This window comes from Cygnus atratus, chromosome 6 (assembly GCF_013377495.2).
Source record: "Cygnus atratus isolate AKBS03 ecotype Queensland, Australia chromosome 6, CAtr_DNAZoo_HiC_assembly, whole genome shotgun sequence".
Lineage (NCBI taxonomy): Eukaryota > Metazoa > Chordata > Aves > Anseriformes > Anatidae > Cygnus > Cygnus atratus.
The window spans coordinates 9122853-9146370 of record NC_066367.1 but is presented as its reverse complement, the minus strand read 5'-3'; the positions used below and the strand labels follow the sequence as shown (position 1 = coordinate 9146370).

The following is a 23518-nucleotide window of genomic DNA, read 5'->3' as shown; positions in this document are numbered from 1 at the left end:
TCTCCCAACCAGAATAAAGCCTCATCTAGTCAGTGTGCAAGAGTCTATTTGCAGCCCACATGTTCTTACCCACACAGCTACAGAATACCTAGCAAAATCGAGAACAGGCTTTAAAACATACATTCAGCAAGCAAAGATAGTCTGCAGATCTGTAGGCAGTCAGGTTTTGCTATCATTACTTCTCCCCCCAGCACAATACAGCTTCCCTGACATTCCCCTCCTCTCTCCAGTTCCCCCATCCTCCTAGATGCAGGTGGGAGAAGGGTGAAGCTCTGCTCTGAGCTCCACGTGCTCTCACAGGCTTTCCTGGTGGCTCACTCCCAGACCATCCTCTCTTTGTTGCTGCTGATGATTTTCATGGAGGTTATGGGAACTGCATTTAGAGATGCTGCTGCTCTGTTGGGTTTGATGGAAACTGGAGTGCGTGTTTGAAGGGTATGAGGATTGATGGGGAAGGGGATGGATGGATGGCACCACTGCAAAGCCCTATTCCTCTACAAAAAGACTGCCAAAGTAGTAAACATTGGGAAAATAAACTACTGTGAGGGTGGCGGAGCACAGGAGCAGGTTGCAGTCTCCATCCTTGGAGATGCCCAACACCCCACAGGACGCCGTCCCGGGCAGCCTTCTCCAGCTGACTCCACCATGAGCTCAGGGGCTGGATTAGATGGATCTGCAGAGGTCCCTGCCACCCTGAACAGTGCTGTGATTCTGTGAAATGCCTTCTGAAAATGCCTCAAGGATGATGTGCTGGACAACCCGTCGCTGGAGAACAAACCGCCCTCCCAACATGATTCAGAATTACAGTTTATTCGGTTACACTGGGCAGAAGCAAGAAAGAACAAATACATACTTATACCGAGGCCTCCAACTTCAAGTCAAATTAAAAACACAAGCTCTTCATGCAACCTGCCAGCTGCCTAGCAAAATTTTCCAGCGTCTCCTCACTCATTTTAATCAGTAATCCATCATTTTATATTTCTTCAGATTATTTTGCTGCTGTTGCAGGAATATTAGACTGACGGTCTCCAAAACAGTATCCAAGTTTTATCGGAGAAACCAAGGGAGAGGAAAGAGAAATCCTTCAAAAGCAATAGTAGTACCAAGGCTGGAATATATACCCAGACTGGAGTGAGGCTCCAAACAAAGGAAATTCTGTTAAAAGTCTAATTTTTAGTCTTGAGGAATGATGCAGGGAAGTGTCAGGCTTGTCAACTCAAATCCTTTACTCTCAGCTCCAGAGAAATGCTTTTGTTCTACACCTAATTGCTATTATTTCATATTCCAATGTGTTCCAGACCAGATTGTTTAGTATAAGGATGAATTCCCCTCCTACCCCTACCCAGCTGTATTTTTACAGTCTGGGAAGCTTGAATCAAAAAATTAAACCTGAAGTGCCGTGCAATTCTGCATCTCTCCCCACTTAAAATAACTTATATTAATCATGTTGAATTGATTGCCACTGACTTTAACCACACTAGAGAGAGAACTTCCTTGAAGCCAAGGAATTACAGCCAGGACTGCCTGCAGAATGCAGTGCTTACACCAGCTAGAGAGACGTGAGAGTTACTTACTGTTAGGGACTCGGTCTTAAGACCTATTTCCTTGCCAAACATTCTCTGTTTACTACAACAAGCACTAGATTGTGGGGGTGATGTTGCTAAGAAGTTAGAAAGTAAAGCATTAGGACAAGAGCCTTAGCTGTGACTGCAGTCAGTGCAGCACTGGACTGATTTAAGTAACAGTCTGAAAACCAGAAAAGGGAATTATTTTGTAGAAGGACTAAAAAAAAAAAGTAGAAAGTCAAACTTAAGTTTATAAAATAGGTTTCTTCTCCCCTTTTCCTTTTATCTTTTTTGTATAACACAAACCTTTGGCACCTACACGAAAGATGAGCACCACATCAGAGAAAAGCGGTCTGTGCTCCTTCAGACCTGAACTTGCCAGAGCAGAGACAAAGCAGGCTGAAAAGGTTGCCTGTGGAGGAACATTACAGCAAGACTGAGACACATTCAAGTCAAAATTAAGGAAAGGACAAGAAAGAGAATGCAAGTTAAATGCCAGGGCATTAATTCAGGACTAAGACGGTCCAAATGAATGCCCAGCCCCTGACTGCCTTGTTGTCTTCACAGGGTGAATCATTTCCCTCTCTGCACCATGTTCCCTCCTGCAAAGCAGCAAAAATGCAACGTGCTCTCCATCAGCATGCTTTGTTTCCACTGATGTAATGTCCTTAATAAGAGCTAGGAATTAGATCTCGAATTTAACTGTGACTTAGGCTGCCCGAGCCCTTGTCACCTCTGCCACGCAGGTAGCTGTGTCCTCTTACCATGATAATGAGTCCTCAGCTGCTTCAGGGCTCTGGCAATTTGTACAGCTCCAAATCCTGTCTCCCAGGAACTGCTCAAAATTGCATGCTGGATGGTCAAACTAAAAATACAGACATCAGATCCTGTTCTACTCGCACAAAAGCAGGCGTCAAACGCATCTACAAATTCTGCTGCACACCAACATTCACCAAATCTATAATATTTTTCTTTAAAACCATTTCTTCGGGTTATTATTAAAAGGTACCAAAACTGAAATCACTTACAATTACTACTAATCATTATAACAAAAATGAACTCGAAGCGAAAAGCTTGGCCTGACTGCAGCCAGTGGGAAAACAAAACCAAAAACCAAAACTGCAAGCAGTGAAAAGTTAAATTTAATTCCCAAAGAAGCAAAAGAAGTCTTAAACCAAAGGATCATCCTTGTTGCTGTCTGCTACGTCTTTCAGAACTATCTAATTATTTAAGCATTGCTGCACAGCAGACAGACATCTGTGCGTTTTCAGACAACGTGAAATAAACAGAATATTCAAAATACGTCCAAGCCTAGTTTACTGACTCTTCCTCTTATTAAATGTAATTCCCATTTATTTTTCAAGAGGGATTTCAGCTCCTGGGTTCATATGCCAATGATATTAAAGTATCAGAAGCAGCTGTTGTTTTCTACAACAAGCAGCGTACACACTCTGGAAGCTATAAAGGGCTTGTTTTGAGCTGAGTGATATGCTAATACCCCAGCAGCGTTCGATCATACCGGAGGTACGAGGATGGAGGCTATGGACAATTCATGCACTCCGAGGGCTGCAGACTCAGAAGCAGTAACTGATTCACAGGTTCTGCTGAATAATCACATAAATTACACAAAAAGCAATTTGCAGATTACATGGTGAATGCCTTCACTATTAAAATACAGCTTTCTAAGCACCAGAAGAATTCAATATCCTGGCTCTACACATTTTGTTAGCGAGTATTTACACTGCTGACAAGGTAGTCGGCACACCATGACAAGCTGAAGTTTGCAGACACTTTCTGCACAAGTCTGCCAATGCTGCAATCCACAGAAAAGCCCCACTCTCTGACAAAACTTCACTCGGCAGCTGTAATCCATCCATTTCCTCTGCTGACACCAATGCGAGGCTAAACAAGGCGGTATCTGAAGTCAACAGCAGCATGGTGCTGACAAGAGGTTTCAGGAGAACGCATTTATTGCTCGTCTGCCACTTATGCCACGTTCCATGGGTCAGTAAATGAAATTTCAGACTATTTTGACAAATTTTCAGTGTGTTTGTCTGAACCACATGCAAGCATGGTTTTGTAGCTAAGAACACAGCAAGCGAGCTGCTGTCAGGCATCATCCCTTCGTGCTGTGCCCAAGCGAGCCATCAGCTTCCACATCCACAGGAGCTGGCAGAGGCTCAAGCTCTGGATGTGCCAAAGGGCGAGTGAGGAATCACAGCCTGTAATCAAGACACATCCAGCACCACGAGGTGCTCTCAACACGGTGCTTGACTCAAGGATGCTGCTTGACTTCATTTTTTGACGTGTGCCTACCGAAATGCTCCTACGCTGCTTCTGCGTGACAGGTGCGCCTGCATCTGTGGCTCCTCTAGTCATTTTGGAATGGGAGAGGCTGCTCTGCCTCAGTGAATTACAAATTAAATGGGACGAAGGCAGATACTCGAGCAAGCAGCACAGAGCTGTCAGTCATGAGTCTGAGGTTACTGACAAGCAGACAGCAGGAAACAGGCTGGTAACGTGACGAGCCAGATCTCCTAACTCATGCACAATTAGCAAAATATCAGGCTATTTCCATCACCTTGGAGCTAGACATCAGATTGTCTTCTTCCAGTAACAGCAAAGTTTCATTTTGTCTTTTATCTCCATTCATTTATGCAAGATTACACCAGGGTACGTTAACCCAACACGTCACTAACAGCTTGCTATTCCCCTCCACACTGCCATCAGCCTTTGTTCTTGCATGCAGCAGACAGGGATGAGTGGCAGGCAATCTGCATTCTGACTTCATTACACCTCTGGGCCTTGCAGGAATCGTTGATATTTTTTCATGTGTCATGCAGAAACGGAGGAAGGACAGTTAGCTCATGGTGTTTTGTGGAACAGCTGCTACGTGATCGAGGCAAAATTAGAAGACTCATCCTGCAGAATTCGGAGTGCTCTCAATTCTGTTTTAATTGAAAAGGAAAATGATGGCATCCAGCACTTGCCACAATGAGATGTATGGTATAACTTGTGTTTTGCAAACTAGCAGTAACGTCAAACACTAACCTGATCCTTCTGCACTGCTAGCAAATTGATAACGATGCTTTCCCGATACTCTGAAGGTGTGAAATCACATTCTGATCATCTACGTTCTGCATTCAGTTGGCTTGACAGATGAAAGTAGGGGCTTATTATTAAAACTTTTCAGCTTTGTGTTTCTGGCCATAATGTTATTAGCCAGAAATTGGAAAACAAGCTTTAAAAACGATACAAGAGTGTGACCACGCTTTAACCCCCTAAAAAGAAGGTAGCTAAAACTTCAAAGCATCTAACAGCTGGGTATTTACACTGTGGGACTACAGAATGGAGCCTGGCATTTGACTATCTGGAAAGTACTCCAATGTGTTCTGACCCCGTAGAGGTAACCGTGTAAAACCGACCTCCTGAATCTCCACTTTGGCCCCACAAGCAGGAAAAAGCCTGCTAGGAAGTAACACAAGCACCTCACTAGCAGCAGCCAAGCCATGAACTAAACCATTTCTGCTCCAAACAAAAGCATTTCCACCCAACAGAGCTGTCAAGCTTATCCCAAAGAGGTGTAAACAATAATTTAGCGAGAAGGCTCTTCCACAAAGCCTGGCAGCAGGGACTGAAAGGCCTCCCACATCATACTGAAAGAGAAGCCAGGATGTTTAATGGGACCTGCTGTCTCTCTGTGGCAGTTCTTTCCATGGCTGCTGCAGGGGAAGAGCGCTGCCAGCTCTGGGAATGCTCTGACCCCGAGGAAAGAGCAGGTCCCTGCTCCTTGTGACTTGAAGCCCTGGGGAAGCAGTGCAAAGAAAAAGCAGCAAAAAGCAAAGAAAAAGGGCTCCAGCATGCCTTCGGAAACGGCCGAAGCACAGGTTTTCCCTCTAGACCATGTCACTAAAGTGACAGCCCAAATCACTTTTGCACGCTCCATACCATCTCCCCACCTTTTCTACCTGCAGTGAGACAGGCACGGTGCAGTTTGGGGACTCCTCATCTCGTACAAGCATCCAGTACAACGTCCCCCTGCCTGCTTGCTCCTGCAGCACCAGCTCAAACACCTTCCCAACATAAAAACGCATTTAAAAGACAACCCAAAATGAACTTCAAGTAAATGTTTTCAAATAATTCCTCTGTTCTAAGGCTTATTTTCCAGCTGTCTTGAGCCATCACTAAGCTTCGAGCATCTGAGCTTAGAAATGAAAATAGTAATTAAAATTTGACTGCTATTAACTGAAAAATTAAGATTCACGATCAGAGTTCTTCAAATATTAGCAGCACTTTTTGCATACAAAATGTTACAGGGATGTGGTTGGAACACTGGAGAAGCTTAACCACATGTATGACTGTGATGGGAAACTGCTGGCAAAAGGGCAGCAACTTTGGCACAGGGAATTGGGCACAGATAATGCTAATTTAATTCACCAGTGCATTATTTTTTAAATACACAATGGGAGAAGGTATTAGAAAAAAACAGCCTTCTAGTAAAAACCTTTCGGAGTGCATTGCTCAGACCCAAACCAACGTAGAAACAAATGTTCAGACAAAAGCAGGATATAAACTTGGGTAACGCATAGCTGGTATTTGACTTCTGGCATACCCATAAGCTCTTGACTACTTTGCAAAATAAAAACGTTTCAACTGCTTTGAATTTCTTCAAGGAACAGCAGCCATCAAAGGAACGCAGCTATTTCACATTTATCATAATCTGGAAAATAAAATGCTTGTTTAGAGCAATTTCTAACACTTTCCACCACATATTTATGAATAGCTGTCTTTCTGAAATGCATGGCGACAAGATGCAGCACCCATGGACCATGAAATTTTATGTAGAGTATTTTATGTCATATAAATGTTTTATATTGAAATGTCTTTTATAAAACCTTGGTCAATCCTGGTGAGTGCTATCCAAGCAAACTGCTTTGCACTCGTATTTGCCAGTCACTGTAGGCGGACGTTATTTCTAATTCTCAGCCTGATTTCAAGAGACTTACACTGCTAACTGGTAAATCTAGAGTAGAAAACTCAGTGAGGAACACCCCCAGGAAGGTTTTTGCTGCCAGCGAGAAACCCGATTAACTCAAAAGGTGGAAGAGATGTTCCTCCAGGTCGTTCAGTCTGTGCTCACGAAGAGGTGAACCAATCCAGATGCCTCGAGCTAACACAGCAACTTACGTGTTCCCTAAAGCCAAATTTAAAATCATAAACAAGATGAAGAAGAAAAAACAAAGCAAGCCCCCAGCTTTTCAGCTGTGGGTGGGGTGCTGGAAAGTTTCTTTCAACATGGAAACTCTAGTCTCCGAAAAAAAAACACAACGACCTACCATCATCCTAACAGGAGAAACTGAGCACAAAGAGCATGTAAAGACAGATGCCTTGCTCACAAAATGCCTCTGACATAAAAATATTAACCAAAAAAAGAACGACGATGACAGAGAAGCAGAGAAGCTAAATGAATGAGTTAAATGAATTAACTTGGACCAGAAGATCTGAAGAAATACAATGGTTTTTTTTTGTTTTTTTTTTAACCAAGCTTTAATTTTAGTTTGTGTTGCCCTTTGTCTGCTAAGAGGCTCCAAAACACCTACTGCAAGCCAGCATCATGCTTTTCATTCAGATGCATCAAATAACGTTTGAAAGGGGCTAATCTTCTGATATATGAAATTACATTACTAGAAGAAAACTTGGAAGTGATCGCAACAGATCAAGAACAATGCAAATTTGAAAACTCTATTTCGTTTCCAATGCAGTTCTCCAGCTACACAGAAAAATGGATTTTCAAGGTAGACTTAAATCCAAATGTAATTACGCCCTTATTACATGTAGGCACAGAAATAAAAAGCCGAGGGGATATGGGTACAGCTAGCCATGCCATTATTTAGGAAGAGTCTTTAGCAGGATCGAATTGGAAATGATATTTGTGGGGAAATTCAGTTTCCTGTATTCCCAAATGGATGCCTGAAGATATTCTCCAACCTATCTTTGTTTTTTTACCTTTTCACTATTATTTACAGGCAGACCACTTGCTGACAACTCTCTCTTTCAAGGACCTACCTGGTTTCAGAAGATACACTCATGTCCTCTCCAGAACCTGGCCCAGGTTCTGGCACTTTTTCCTGGTTTCTGCCCAGTAGCCAGGGGAAGGTTTGAGAAATTAAGATTGTTCTATAAAAATATTGAACTGTTTGCTATTTAAGGACTAAAAAAAATGCACAGAATTATGAATAGTTAAGAGGAAATTTCAGCAAAATTTGTAACCTACAACTGTCCCTAATTATCAATGGAATTTCTAATGGAATTAAGTTGGCATGCTCAGTTGTGTGGACAAGATGACATTCCTCAAGTAATTCAAGGAAAACCTTCATCCCCAAAGACTCATTAAAACAACATCCAAAGGCTGCAAGCAATTCAGAGACTTTTTTTTCAGCCTAGTTTCCTAAAGAACTGACGCTATGAAGGGCCATTAAAATCCTAAGAGGAAACTTAAGAGGCAGCTTCAGGCTCTTTAACAGCACCAACATTATAAATCTATCTCCACAGAAACAGTCCTGAAATAAAACTTACTCATTTTATCACTGAGAGGACTTGAACAACAACAACAACAACAACAAAAATTGCAAATGCAAAGCAGTAATGGACCTTCTTCTGTAAAAAAAAAAAAGAAAAAGAAAACGATTTGATAGCTGTCAGCACCGCAAGCAAGTAACAGAAGGGAAAGGCTGCCCCGACACTCCTCAGCCCCAACAGCTTCTGGCCTCACATAGCCTCGCAGCAAGCACTGACCATGTTTTATTTATCTGAGGGCACAGTTCTTGAAAATATGCCATTATCCCAGGTGAAAGAAGGCTGTCCCTGGTGTCTTTTGGAGGATTTTTGCCAGCGTGCTGGCACTACTGTGGTAAGAATCAGAATAATATGATTAAGACAGGAATATAAACTGCGACTGTAAGGATGATCTATTAAAGAATAAAAGGCAGCCACAGAACACCAAGAATAATCCAGAGTCACGTGTGACTGCATTATGTCATATACAAATTCCAGCTCCCCTGAATTTTCCCATTAACGTCCTTACAGATGCCCAACCCCCTCCCATGGAGCAACAACCCGCTGTCTCTGAACAAAACCACCCTGGCATGTAAAGCTACCTAAACCCAGATGGACTAGACACTGCCAGCGACAACCACAACTGCCAAAATCGTGCAGCTATAATGAAAACCCATGATTTCTAAAACCTGGACTAGAACCAAATTCCTCCACACAAATCAATGCAAAATAATTCATCGTTAAAAGTATCAAAACGACAGCACAAGCTTTGCAATCTAGCCGTGTGAAGGCAAGGACACAATTAAAACTCCCTTCACTGACAGTAGCAGAAAATGGCTAGAAAAAAGAAAAGGCAAAAAGGCAAAATTAAGGCCACATTTATGTAGGGGCGTTGTGCTTCGTGTTCTTTACAACCTGGCAGACAGCTGGTAAATAACACAATGCAGGTAGGGATGAGGATGCTTGGCACCTGGAGCGCCCGCTGGAAGCAGCACGCTGACCCCTTCACATCCAGGATGTTTCCAGCCAGGATTTTATCGAGTCTGACAGCAGCCTTCCTCCAGCAACAAGAGTCATCCCTCCGCCTGAGGCGAGCAAGGAGAGGGCCATGAAGGCGAAGCATTAATCATCTTCTCCAGGTAGCTGATGGTCCTGTCAGGAGGCAGCGAGCAGAGAGGTGGCACTCCTACCTGGCAGTGTCCTGTGATGAGGGGCATGCTGTCATTGCTTTCCAAGGGAGAATCAAATAAAATCATTTACATTAAATAAAAAAATATGTTTAAGACTGATCCTTGGCAAATGCACGCTTATTCTGATGATGCATTCCAGAACTGTTGGGGGAAGTTTTATGGAAGATGTGTAAGATTTTCACAAGGGGGAAAAAAAAATCTCCTGGATTTTAAAAGGATTTTACCCTTTAACAATGACACAGCAGGAAACAGCTCCATGCACCAAATACTGACAGGTGAATTTCACCGAGAAGATGGAAAGATCGTGTAGGAGAATAACAGGGTCACGGTGTTACACAGCTTCTCTTATTAAAGCTACTCAGACTGACGCAGGGATAAACAAGTGAACGAGTGTTTGCTAATTTGCAAGGTGACAAAAATTGCTTTAGCCCTCGAAATGATACTGAATACAACAGGAAAATACAACTACAATAGGACACGACATTAGCATTCATGTTATGGAAGGCAGAGATAAGGAAGATATGGAGAATTGGGAAAAATATTTTTACTTTAAGCCATGTGAACAGCATAATGAATTTTCTTGTTGGGTAGCACATATGGCTTTGAAATGGCTTTGGCAAATGCAGACTGCTAGGAAATATAAGGGCAGTGGTAGACAGGAAGCCTTTAAGGAACCCAGAGAACTGCAGTGTCCTGAGATAGCATCTCCAACCAACCATGACAGATGAACGCGTGGAAAGTATTTTCTAGATTGCAGCTAACAAATAGCACACACGGTGCCCACAGCACCTCCGGTTAGGGAACACACAAGTCCTGAACTCCTAGGCTGATCCTGCTTTGCATTACCAAGGCATAGCCCTATTATTGCAGTACTCAGCTTACTTGTTTGCCACGGAAGGCAAATCAATAGTGCTCTGTTTGTTCACTGTCCAAACCAGCAGATCCTATGCTTAGTGCTCAGGAATCCCTGGAATCGATTTTAGCAACAGTCAATGGCTCTGGCATCCACCTAACGAGGGACCGACTTCTCTGCTAGATACAAAGCAGCTAGTTAAGAAGTTATTTTAACTAGTAAGTTGTTATTTAAAATCCACAAGAAAACTCAAAGCACTAAACTGATGAGATTTTATCAATTTGAGAAGATTAAATCATGGTAAACGCGTTGCTTAGCTTATGTAATGACTCCAATCATCTTTTTATTCTGATTTATTGAGCCCTAAAACAAGCGGATGGCTGCTTATCTTCCAGCGATCGTGACTTAACTGCAGCGTAATGTGTAAACCACAGATGTTCCAAAAAGCAACATGACAGAAATGAACAATGCAAACTTTAACTGTTTCCAGAGTAGGCAGAGGGGAAAAAAAAAGAGTGAAGGGGACCTACAAATTTTAAGGAATGCTTTATTAAAAGCTGAAAGCCATAGTCAGCAAGTTTGCAAAGAAGATTAGAGTCTTAAAAAATGAGCATGGAAATTCGCAGGTCTACAGGATTACATTCAGCAGATAGGATGCAGTCAACGTGCTGGAGGGCAAATGCAGCCTCCAGAGGGAGGTGGGAGGGCTGGAGGAAGGGCTGACAGCACCCCATGAGGCTCAGCAAGGCCTTGGAACACTCTTGGAAGGTAATTTGTGGATGCAGAGGTAGAGGGCTGAATATCGAGGTGATCTCCATGCAGCAGTTACGAAAATGGATGTTGACTGCTGAAGTTTGTTGCATGGCCTCCCAAAAAGTTACTGAGATTTTGCAGAGTGTGTGGGGAAGAAGTGTAGAATTATTACAACCGTAGAAACAAAGAAGAATGCATGTAAAGGGGACTTGATGATCAGTGGCTGACGGAACCTGCAGGGGAAGAGGCTCAGTAGCTGACAGCTCCTTCCTTGAGCTGAAGGAGGCCCCGAGGGTTAGGAGCTGAAGCTGCACTAACACAGCTGGTCAAATAAGTTTTTTTTTTTTTTTTTTTTACAGCCATTAATTAAACAACTTGAGCTCTGAATTTTGTATAATTTCCCGATCTTACAACAAGACTCCTTTCCCAACAACTACGGCTATATGCTCTGGTAGGAGCCAGAGATCTAATGCAAAAAATAAGCAGTTCCTTAAGCAGGGAGAGATCAGAACCATCCCTTGCAGCCCGGTCTGTAATGCAAACATTCACAGTACAACTGCTCTCCAAAAATCAACAGTAAGGGTTTGATATCTCTGATGTGACTACAAACACGACTTCGTCCAGGATCTGCAAGAAAGCCATCAGTTTTGATGGCATAACACCAGCCCAGGGAGCTGAACAAACTCCTGCTCCACGCTGTAAATAAGTAGATGCAGGCTTCACATTATCTGCTGACCTCTCAAGCAGCCACACTTAGCCTGAATGCCTGCAAAAGAATCCCAGGATCTGCGATCTGAAATGACATCAGTGAAACAGCCATCTCCTCCAGGAGAACCACAAAGACCACTCGATGTGCATTTGGTTTGGCTTTTACAGTCCCACAGTCAAATGGCCAAAGGGATTTTCTTACAAGATCTCTACACAGCCATGCATATGCAGAACTATTTGCATACAGATATACTCGCATACCTACCTGTATATGGCATATGTGCACATATATATTACATTTATACCGGCTGTATATTTGTATTACGCATGTAGGAGTGTCTTAGGGAAAATTCATTAAGGGAAAATTCATTACAATTCTCTTACGAATCACATTGTGCATTGCAAGTATGTTCTCGAGAGGGACGGCGCACAGCAGTTGCACTTCCCAGAGCAGTGCTCAGACACTACATGACATCTATGCCTTAGAGAGACAAAAACTAACTCAAGCTGCAATTATATCCTTTGTGGCTAATTGTAAAAGCTGCCATTTCTCTCCCTTGCATAAGTTATTCTCTCCAGATAAGCATTATTAGTTTTGTTTCGTGATGCTGTAGAGACTTGCTTTGGATAACCCAGAACAATACCTGTTAAAATATAAGCAGTGTGTGTCACCAAGTGCACTGAAGACTAAATTCTGATAAGCACCAAAAGAAGTTAGCATGGTAAAACACACATTTCACGTATAACTGAATAAGTGCAATGAATCTCCATAGGAGTTTAATAAATAGAAAAAAATTAGTCTCTGTAATTTTTTCTTTTTATTTTTTTTAACTTAGAAGACTGACAAAAAAACACTCAATTTCCCTTTGACTTCTTCTACAGCTGCTGCCGTCTGAAAAAAAATTCCATGCTACTAGAGCAGCAATACTTACTTCGAATGCTCGCCTCTCCTTTTCTGAGGAAGGTGTGTTTTTAAAAGCAGCTTGCATTCTTCCCCTGTTAGGGCTACCAGGATTTCCAGTTTCTGAGCGAAGTCAGGGGATGCAGGACAGTGATTTCTTCATCGTTCTTTGGGAAGAGAACGTTACTGCCTGGCTTGTCTGATGCCTCGCAGGGCTGGCAAGCCTCTAAAGCCTCAGAAGATCTGACACAAGCCTGTGCTAGGGAGCATCACTCCTTACGAAACCTACCCACACACAGTCAGTCTGCTTCCCTCTGGCAGTTACAGGTGCCAGATTTGACACTCAGCAATAGGTGCGTAGCCTTACCATTCCCAAGGAGCATATACCCTGGCAAGATGTTGGAACAATTCAGTCTGGCACTGCAAACAAAGATAGTGCTTCAGCCTGCCACCTCCACCAGCCTGCTTTTGTTCCTCAAGCTACATCCTGCCTGAGACTTTCCATGCTTTGCAGCTTGGAAGGCTCCCTGGCACTCTGTGCCAAGGTGGTATAACACAACTGTAAATAAAACCACGTCCAGAAGAGGCTTCTACCAATTTTTTCCCACCTTAGGCTAACAGTCTCACCCCAGCCCTGCAAACGCTGATGAATACCAGACTAGCTACAAAGTCTTATTGAAACAAAAAATAGAAGGAAAGAGGAACTTGTAATCCAAGTAAGATAAATAAGGTGCACTGCCTCAATTTGCATTTTCAATGAACTCTTCAAATCAATACCTACCTAGAAAATTTGCTCAGTCTTTAAGGTTAACTTTGCCAAAAGTATCTGAAGAGTTTAATTTAAATGAGTGATCCTGACCACACCACGTGTAAATTTGATATGCTGAAGGTAAGCACCCATATAATGCACGTTGATACAGCTTCAGAGATGCATGTAAGGGGAAGTTACTGCTTTCGTTCATCTCTTCCACCACACCATCTCAGCTGAGAGGTACACATCCACAACACATCCAAATTTCTTATGGGTCAATAAAAGCATGCAACGTTAAGGCTTGTGAAAGAAAAAGTAGCACTTTGGTAGAGACAGAGAAGAATGAGACATGCTTGCTGGCCTTTAAGTTAAAGGCTGCTCATGTAGCTGTGCCAAAACAACTCACTGTCGCTTGCTCCACAGAGCATATGCAGCTTGAGGGAAAATCTTAGAAACAAGAAGCAAAAGACCATCTATTTTGGGGATGTGATGCTCAAATTGTTGACCATAAGGTAATATGGTACGTAAGACGACCACATTGAGTTTACTTTCTCAGATAAAGCACATTTTTGTTCAAATATCTGCTCTCTGATACACTGAGTCACCCTACTGCCTGAAGTACCAGCTGAAATGCTATAAAAGGACTGACTGGGAATCACAGAGCACAGCATGTGTAGTTGTTTAGGAACAAAATGCTTTAAATAAACCACTGACTCACCTTGTCACGCAAATGATGCTCTGCAGCCTCAATATTCAAGGGATCGTCAAAATTCAAAAGATCCTGGAAAAGAACCAGAGAACATTATAGGGTTTCCCCCCATACCCTCTTCAGTGATTATACAAGAAATCCTAAGCCCTAATGAACAAGGAAATGAAGCAATGCAAACAAGACCAGCAAGCACAGTGCCATTTTCTCCCTGCCAAAGGTAAATGTAAATAAATTTGGTGGTTGCAAACTGAATCACAAGTCAATTAAAGGACAACCACAGCAAGGCACTCGAACCCAAGCTGGCTGCACGCCACATACAGAGGTGTTACTAAATGAAATTTTTAAGGGACATTCAAAGTTTCAGGAAGCACAACTGCTGTTGATTTCTGTTCAAGGGTAAAGTAAACCCTACTTACGTTCAGACCTGCAAACAGCCTGGTGATAAAGCAGGAAGAGTTTCCTTAATGCCACTTCCAGTAGCAAAGTAATTTCATTCTCTCTAACCTAGAGCTTGATAGACTGGAAATTTTAGGGTAACGGGAAAAACATGGCCCAGAAGGAAAGGGCCTGCAAAGACCAAGGAGTTGACACGTGGGACGCAGAGAGCAGAAATAGACAAAATAATTCTCAGGTCTATCAATTTCATCTCAATATTAACTCTGGAAGGAGAAAGGGTTAAGAGCAAAGGAAAGCAAGCTGCTGCTAACAGGTGAATCATCACAAAAACAATGCTGAAACACAAAAACCCCTATTCTGCCTGCAGTCTAAACCAATTTTCCCCGTTGAAGACTGCCACCATTTCACACATGAGAAGGGCTTGCTGCTCTCAGGCTGGTTTTCACCCGCTTCAAGAAAACAGCAGAAGAATCTGCACAGCTAACAGATACAGACTTCTCCCCAGAAAAGCCAGCTTTTTGAAAACAAATTGTTTTTAAGAAGCAGGGTGGAAGGGAAATGCAAGTGGCAAGCTGCAAAGCATGGCTCTTAGAGGACATGAGAAACCCCTGCGGCCTCTGATGCGTGACCATCGCTGCTGCTGTTTGCCCAATGGATTATTTGGATGTGCAGTTCTTCCACTGAAGGGACTTTATCCCTCCGCTGGATTTTGTCTTCTTCCACTTACTTAACATGCAATGGGAGACTAACTGTGAAATGCAGTTACTCTTTGCTGAAAAGGCAAATGTTCCCCGATCTCCTAAATCAACGTACTCCTCTCTGGAGCAGCCTAGGGCTAACAAAGCTTACAAAGCCCATGGCGATGCTCCTTGGCCAAGTTTCTCAAAGCTTGCCCTGCATGCCCTTGAGCATGCATGTAAGTATTCAAAGCACTGAGACTGCAGGACAGTGATTAATCCCTAAACATCACTCTTAAAAACTGGAACACTAACACAATTTTCTGAGTGATGATGAATTTCTAGTTCAGGCAAAGCAGCAGAAGGAATTTCTTAGCTTGTGGAAGATCCCAAGTAACTCATTACCAAAATATCCTGTAATAGATTCGCAACCAAAAGTAAAAATCTATGAAAACATGGGCATTACAGACCATCTGCACAAGTCCTGCAGTTAACAAAAGCACAAACTGATTTTTATATTTATACAACACCCACTGAGGTCTAAGGGAACAAACCACCTTACGAGGCAACATAAGGTGATGCTGAAACCATAGCAGGCAGGAAAAGGGAAACTGGATATGCAAAATATTCATTTACTTACAGTAAATAAAGAGTTTAATCCCCAGACAACATCCTGCAAAAAGAAAAACAAGGTCAGTTAGGCATGCATTTCAGGTGTTTTGACAAACTATTTTTTATATTAATCCATTAAGTTACTAGAAATTAAATCTAGATTAAGGACTTTTACTCGTTTAAATGAAAATACTGTAAAAGCTTCCACATCTCACGGATGCCTGATATTTACAAGTCACCAAAAAAAAACAATACTGAATATTCAAATACAAGTTCAGATCTTCCTGTGCGTACAGGAGCCTTATTCCTGTGGCTTCTCTGCACAAGGAGAGGAGGAGAACCTTATATGCCACCACCTGAGAACTGCACTGCTTAGTTCAAACCATGCGTATAAAACTTAATTGAGCTGTTTGGTCTGAAAATTGAAAAAGTAAAATTACGTCAGACAAATATTTGAAACTGTGTCAAGATGGAGAAGACAGATTGAGATGCAGTATGAGCACAGAGTGATACCATCCTCACGTGAGCATATGTCTCAAATTATTTTCTTGCCTTTAAGCATCTATTTTAAAAATATTTGAATAGAGAGGATTTGCAGTTGCTAACAACAGGAAGCTTCAGGGGAAACTGTCTCCAAATGTTCCCTCATTTGGTGTCATCAAATGCAGCTTGTTTTGGGGTGTGTATCTCCAAAACACGTCCGTTAGCACTGACCTAGGAGCCAACATCCTCAATTACAAGGCTCAAAGACTAAGAAAATGCACAAGAACTAATATTACAGAAACAGACTCGAACAGATCACCCACTACCAACTCCAAGACTTTCTAGAAAAAAAATATTTTCTTTAGCAGCAACATAACTAAACTTCTCTACTTCAAAATCCCATTGAAGTCTGGGCACTGGAGCTCAAAAATACCAGGCAATTGTGCAAGATCAGCGCTGCACACCCTGCTCTTGCAGCCAGCTAGCACTTGACTGCCTACCAACAAAATCCACGCTGCCTGATTTCCACTAGTGGGACAAAGACTGCACGTTAATTGTTTCGTGGCTAAGATGTACCCTTCACAATATAGCCTCAAAGTAAAAAGTGCCTAGCCACGGCTAAAAAGCTCCAATAAATGAGTATATTTCTGCTTGTTTCTTGTTCTGGGCACATTAGCTGAAAGTGGTAGACCACAGAAATCCATATTCCCTAAAAATGCTATCCAGTTATGTCCTAATGTAAAAGACACCATGTCAGCATTACCTGAACAACAGCCTCTTACAATCCCATTTTCCTTTGATCTTGCAGAAACAATCTGCTCAGTGCAGCTACTTTTAGTAATGCGAAGCTGCCCGACAGAGCTGACACTGCCACCGAGAATTTCTAGTTTGTGTCTTCTCTTAATGGAGCTTCTGAAACCACCAGGTGGGGCAAGGACAGTGACTCTTTCAAATATACTCATCTTCTCTGGCAGCATGGACACAAACTGCAAAAAAGGGCACACCGGAGATATCTAAAAATTAGTTACCCATATATTTGAAGACTGCAGTGCTGAGCAGTCACCTCTACTCGCAACCAACCCTGCTGGCAGGTTTTTGGGAAGTAAGAGAGAGCAGACTACTCCAAAGAGTGGATGAAAGCCCTCATTTTGTCCTTTACTGCAGTCCTCTGTTTGTTGCTCAGCTACAATCACTGTAGCAGGGTGTAGCAGAGGTTAGCAAACCGTGGCATTAAGGACACCTCTGCCCTGCAAAGCCAGGGATAAACTACTCGTACAGCACAGTGGTGCAAGAGGAAAGTCACCGATCAGAGGAGGATTTCAGCAGTGTGGGGAGCCCGGAGAGTAGGACAGGCACGAAGGTCTCAGCTTCCACTCTACTGTCCTGCCGTGGCATCACCAAAGCACGGTGATTTGCTCTCCTCCTCTTGAAGATGCCAGAATAAATTAATCTTTTAAGGGTTGTCTTTTATCCACAACGTGTAGCAGCAGACTGTGGCTGGGGAATGTCATGCAGAATGAGGATCCTGACTGTTAGAAAACATCCGAAAGAGGTACAAGGAGCTCACCCTAGTGCACTGGGGTCTGCCCATTTCCAAATCCTGCCTGAATGCCAAAATGGCACTGCCAGGGTTGCAAAGCCTTTACAGCTGTTACCGACCAGCACGGCTAAAACCAGCCAAAAGAGCAACTCATTCACATGGATTCTAAAACCCTGATCAGCTCACCTCCTCCTACCTTTCAGGCGTCCTTTCCAAGTGTTACAGCCTCAGGTTTCCCTAAGCCTCCCCAAGAGGAGGCTTACACTCCCCCAACAGCACTGGTTCTGCTCCAAAACAAGCAGTCCCAAGCTGCACCTTACGCAAGCAGATGTTGCAGCTCAAGACAGAAATGTAACTTTCATCAGTTTTGTCTCCCACATCGTTCAGTAAACACATTAAGTCTCCCTAAATTGCTCCCAAATTCTCAGATGTTGAACCCTGTTTTTAAGGCTTCAGGATCTTTATTTAATTCAAGCTGGCTTTGCAGAGAATTCCATCAAAAAATAGAAAAAACCTCTCTAAGGCTGTAAGCTTTCAAAGTGCTGTACGTTTTCACAGCCATTCTAGAGACCAAAAAGCATAAAAGGAGTATTATTACTCTTACTGAACAAGTTACGTGTGAGATTCTTAAAATATGTTTCCATCTATTCAAGTTTTAGGATTTGCTGGATTCATTTGATGCCGTGGCAGGGTTCCATAATAAATAATGCTAAATTACTACTAGAAAACAACACTTCTTGTTGTGAGCTTGAGGCTAGCCCAGATTTCAATCTAGGGTATTGAGAAAGGGAGGTGGGGTGGAACAGCTGAGCAGCAGTGAAACAAGTATTTAGGATTTGCAAAACTTGACACTGTTGTACTGCAGAAATAATCACTTCGCATTACGGAATTCGGCAGAGCTGCGTGCTGCATGCAGATGAGCCCGAACGCTTCATGTTTTCCTGCCGGACTGAACAGATTTGCAAGGCAAAGAACAGACTTAACAGTTCAAATAAGCTAAACTTCAGTTCTCCTTTAATGTAAAGTATCAGCCCTGGCTACAAACATTGACTGAACTTCTGGCTGAAATGCTCTGAAAGCAGAAAGTTTTTATGTACTCATTTTAATGACTATCTCATACACAGGTGGGGCTGGGGTTGCCTTAAAATCTTAAGGATCTACACCTTAATGTTGCTCTGCTTCAGTAACACTTTTCTCACTCCCAAAACTCTGAAAAAAAAAAAACACCTTTAAAAGCAAATCGAGCACGGGAATCTGCATGTTCACAGTGCAAACTGGAGAGGCTGTGTTCTTTGCAATTATTTTTTCTATTTGCTTCCATGTGCTTAACGTTGCAGGCATGGGTGGTGTTAGTTTTAATTCCCTTCTGCTACATTAATTGGGAGCTGCAAATATCCCACTTGAACTAAGGAGCCCAGCAGAGCAGCTGTTTGAATCCCCAGTGTGAGCAAAAAAGGGTGAAAGGAAGGAAAAGCATCCTTTTCACAGCACCGTAACCGTTCTGAGCTCAAGCACGGTGAAGTCAACCAACAGAAGCAGCTCAGAGATCAACAGGCTGTTAGAAATAACCCTTTGTAACCACCCCTTTTCACTCGTGGGTAATTCTGTATTGCATCTGAGTGAGAAGTTAGATGAAATCTCTGCCCGCAGATTTATTTCTGGCATGCCAAATGAGGGGGAAAAAAAAAATCCGCCGCTGCAGCGACATTTAAAGTTCAAGAGCAAAGAGGCAAAACGCTAAGTACAGCCTTTGAAATAGCCTCTCCTGAGGCTGGGGATTCTCCAAGCCTTGCGTTTGTAGGAGGCCCTAATTCAGTTAGTCACTGAATATGTGCAAGTGGCAGTTCTCACAACCACTTCACAAAAGTGACGCCATTGAAACCATGTCAGAGACAAGTGTTCAGCTCCGGCTTTCGGATGTCTGGAGGAAAACAACCACACAGCAGTTCTTCTGAAGGGAGAGCAAACATGTAAATTGTAAATTACGGTTTTCCTTGAACAGGCAAAGTATATTTAATACATCAATTTAAGCGGGGAACAGGCCAGACAAAAGCAGCTAATGAACTTCCAATCAAAGAAACTTCTTTAGAGATTCAAGAAGGATTTCTGATCTATTACACTAATTAAATTAAAGCCCTTTGCTAAACCATTTTTTATGTACAAACAATTTAACCCATTCAGATCAATGAAAGCAGCAGTAGCAGTCATTTAAACAAGCTGATGTCTGATGGGAGGCTTCAAAAAATGAAGTAGTAGCTCCTGTAAAACACATGCCAGGCTTCGTAGCTCACCGTTTGGAAAGGGAAAATCACACCTGCAAACTCAGCACGCTGAAAGCCAGGGGGCAGCTCACTCCTGTCTGCCTGCAGACCAGCCCAGGATGATTTCCAGCTCCGTTCACCTTCTGTCAGCTCTTCTTCCTCTCTTCATCACAGCCTACAAAGCCAAGCATCCTTTGTCCCACCCAGACCCACCTTCCCTAGGATTTGTAGGACTTCTTCTGCCTCTTCAACATGCCTCCACAAACATCCTGCATTTCTCCCCACAGACTAACCACCCATTTGCAACCACTGATCTGTAACCGACTGCCCAAAACTTATCAGTGGGGTTAAGAAAATACCAAGTTTTCATTCCAGAGATGGCAGAACTTCTTGGTTCACCAAAAAAAAAAAATAATGAAAAAACCTTTCCTTCCTAAACAGTCCTCTCCCAAACACAAAGTTCACGTTTTAACATTGCCTCTCCCCATCCTCCTCCTCTTATCTTCCACATAACACTGCTAAAATATCTTGCAAAATGCCTGTGCCGGGTAAAACACTGCTTCCGCCCGCAGTAAGGGGACGTAGGGAACATCAGCTTTCCTCAATCATAACAGCAACGTGGGTTCTCATGTGCCCGCAGTCCCAGCTCACGCCTCCCACCCAACCGTAACAGCAGCTCACTTGGAGGGCTTTGGGGAACTTAAATGGCATGAGCTGCCCCAGTTAGCAAACACAAAAAAAAAAACAGGAGGAAGGCTGGAAAACGACTGCTTCTGTGCTCAAATATACTGGAGGGAAGAAAATAGGAACAATTATCGTCTGTTCCTCTCCCAGACTAAGGCAGCTGTGAATCGCCAAGCAGGCAGGAGCGCTCAGCTAAAATCCCCTACTTTTGTTCTTGACTCCTTGACTTTTGTCCCCAGGGTTACTCGGGAGCCAGCAGATAATCTGGGGGAAGTTGTTCCCAGGGGAACTCTTAATGAACTACTCCACAGTGATTATGTATGCCGAAGCAATCGTCCTCTGGAGACCAGACTACTCAACTGATTAAAGTTCAACACAAATTGTGCATTTTAGAAATCAACAATTTGGGGAAAACAAGCACGGTTTAATTAGGCTTACAATGTACTACACTGTCCTACTGAATCACTCTAAAAAAGCACTAATAATAACAGCAACAGTGTTTAAAGCAAATATTTAAATACATTTTAAATGCCAGAGCCCTTTAAGAGCGAAAAAGGATTTGCAGAAATTTTCTCTATGAAGCAGAGGTTATCACAGGAGACTGATTTGCGCAAGTATTTTCACTGGTTTTGGCACGTACAGAGAGAAAAATCAAACCTGACAAAATTGGTAAAACAGATTTATAAAATCAAGCTACAACACAACGTGCTCCTGCAGAAAAACTTCCCAAAGCTTATTTTGAGAAAAATACAATCATGTCAGATCTACCCAGAAGACCATATTCAGAGGTTTATAACTTCTCTTTAATGAACACTAGAGGTCTGATGGTGTTTGTCTGCTGCTTATTCAATTTTTAGAGGTGGAGGAGAAAGGGAAAATAGTGAAAGCAACAACAATGGACGTTTTAAGCACTTTAGAGAGCAAAGATATTGAAAAAACAGCAATCTTTTGCACTGCACTTTCCTTTAGATGACTTTCTTCACAGAGGGAGACACGAACCACTGAAAGGTAACTGGTGACAAAGCTGTGCCTTTTGCAGTAGCTACAACCAGCTAACTCGTGACCATCCCAGATGTTCAGAAATCACTGTGTAACACCCTGCAACGCTTTCCAAACTATACCGGAAAGAAGGCTCTGAATTGCCTGGAGCTCCTCCAACGCCAAGGCACTTCTTAAATTTGGAAGAAGAATGGTGCACCTCCCATCCTGGTTGCTGACAACCTGCAGCTCTCAAAAGGGCTCTTAGGTCCTTCCCAATCCACCCACCCTTTACTGGTTCAAAGCCTCTCTTCTGGACCTGCCTCTGCTGCCTGCTTGCTAAATTGCTGTTTCTTCTTTATTTATCCGCTTGGTTTTTTTTTGCTGCTTCCCTAGAGCCGTCTTCTGCAATGCTGCCATTGCCCCCAGTATCACAGAAGATACATGAAGCATGCCACGAGGACAGAGCCCTGCTGGGCTGCTGTAACCTGCCTCTGGTCCCTCTTCCTCCTCAGCAGACCATGGGCAGATGGCTTCTGCAACGACACGCTGGGCAGCACGACTGGGGGTTCTGTCCTTGTTGCAGCAATGAGAAGAGAGCAGAGGTTTGAAGGAGTTTGCTTTGTTTTTGACACGCAGCAGTTTGCAGCTTCAAGGCAGGCAGCCCGCAGCCAGACCAGGAGCTGCAACTAGATCAGGAACTGCCCATGGGAAGGAGATGAAGAAATGCTGTGTAATTTGCTAACATACTGTGGGCTCTAACAGGACGTTGAGACAACAGCCTGCAGATGCACTGCATTCAAAACGAGACCTGGAAAAGCCTTAATTTCAGCAGAAATCCCCTTCTTCAACCAGCCAGGCCGATACCCAGACATCCCTGCTCATTTCCAGGGCTTGGGGAGAGATGACACTGCAAGGTATTTGTCTATTTGACTGCTCTTTTCAGCCTACATGGAGGGAAAACACTACAAATACTCCCAGTGCTCTGAGGAAGCTGTCATCAGGACCTGTGGGGACAGGGACCATATGCAGCAGACCAGCACCCTTTCCCTCAGGGACACTCAGGAGCCAACAGGCTTGCTTTCCTTTCCTTTACAGATACCTGGAAAAAAAAGAGATACATATTTTCCAGGAGCTCAGGTTTGTAACCTTGATAATCACGTCCAAGAAGATCCCAGAAGCTGGCTGTAAGATTCATTAAATTGGGAATCTCCTTACTAAGCTGTGCTTTACTTTCTGATCCTCCTGCACAGTAAGAGCTGGCATTTGTGCTCATTGGTACAACCATACGAATATATTCCATCTAGGAAGGCAGCTTTCACAAGCAGGTGCTTCGACGCTTCTGCATACAGCGGGAAGGCCCTTTGCAAGGTGGGATTTGGATAAATCAATAGCACAACACGAATCAGGAGTGATTCTACCAGTGTGACAGCGAACAGCATTACTGTAATGCTGGCTGAGAAAGAAGTAGCAGCAGCAGCAAGAATTAAATTAGAACAGCACAGAACATACAGGCTTACTCTTTTCCTCTTCATCTTGAAGGCAGTGACAGTCATTGTCAGTTTAAAAGACTCCTCTACGCTAATTGCATACAATTTTGACAGCAGACCACCTATTTTCATTAAGACAATGAATGAAAGCTTTGTGCTTACACCAAAGCTTTTAAAACTATGCTTAAACATTGGTAAGTGGAAAAATTAAGTCAAGACCTTCTGATTTATTTCTCCATGACACTGCAGTTTGACATTTGCATGATTTCAAATAAGATAACTTCACTGCCTGAAGACAACGGCAGAACAAATACGAAATAGGACATTTTCCCAGCTAATAATAAATGCTAATTAAATAAGCAAACCTCTTAAGGACAAACTTCAAATAATGATAGTTAATTTGAAATGAGCC

At 42.9% G+C, this 23518-nt stretch overlaps 1 protein-coding gene across 2 annotated transcripts in view; it reads right to left on the bottom strand.

Annotated features, from left to right (window-relative positions):
- The window catches only part of UBE2F (ubiquitin conjugating enzyme E2 F (putative)), a 67366-nt gene that overhangs the window by 9836 nt on the left and 34012 nt on the right, over positions 1-23518 (bottom strand). For both annotated transcript variants that reach the window (XM_035572084.2, XM_035572106.2), the window contains 2 exons: positions 15699-15731; positions 13995-14057 (listed from right to left, as the gene is read on the bottom strand). In XM_035572084.2, the coding sequence (XP_035427977.1) occupies positions 13995-14057; positions 15699-15731 (96 nt within the window). The remainder of the gene's footprint in view (positions 1-13994; positions 14058-15698; positions 15732-23518) is intronic.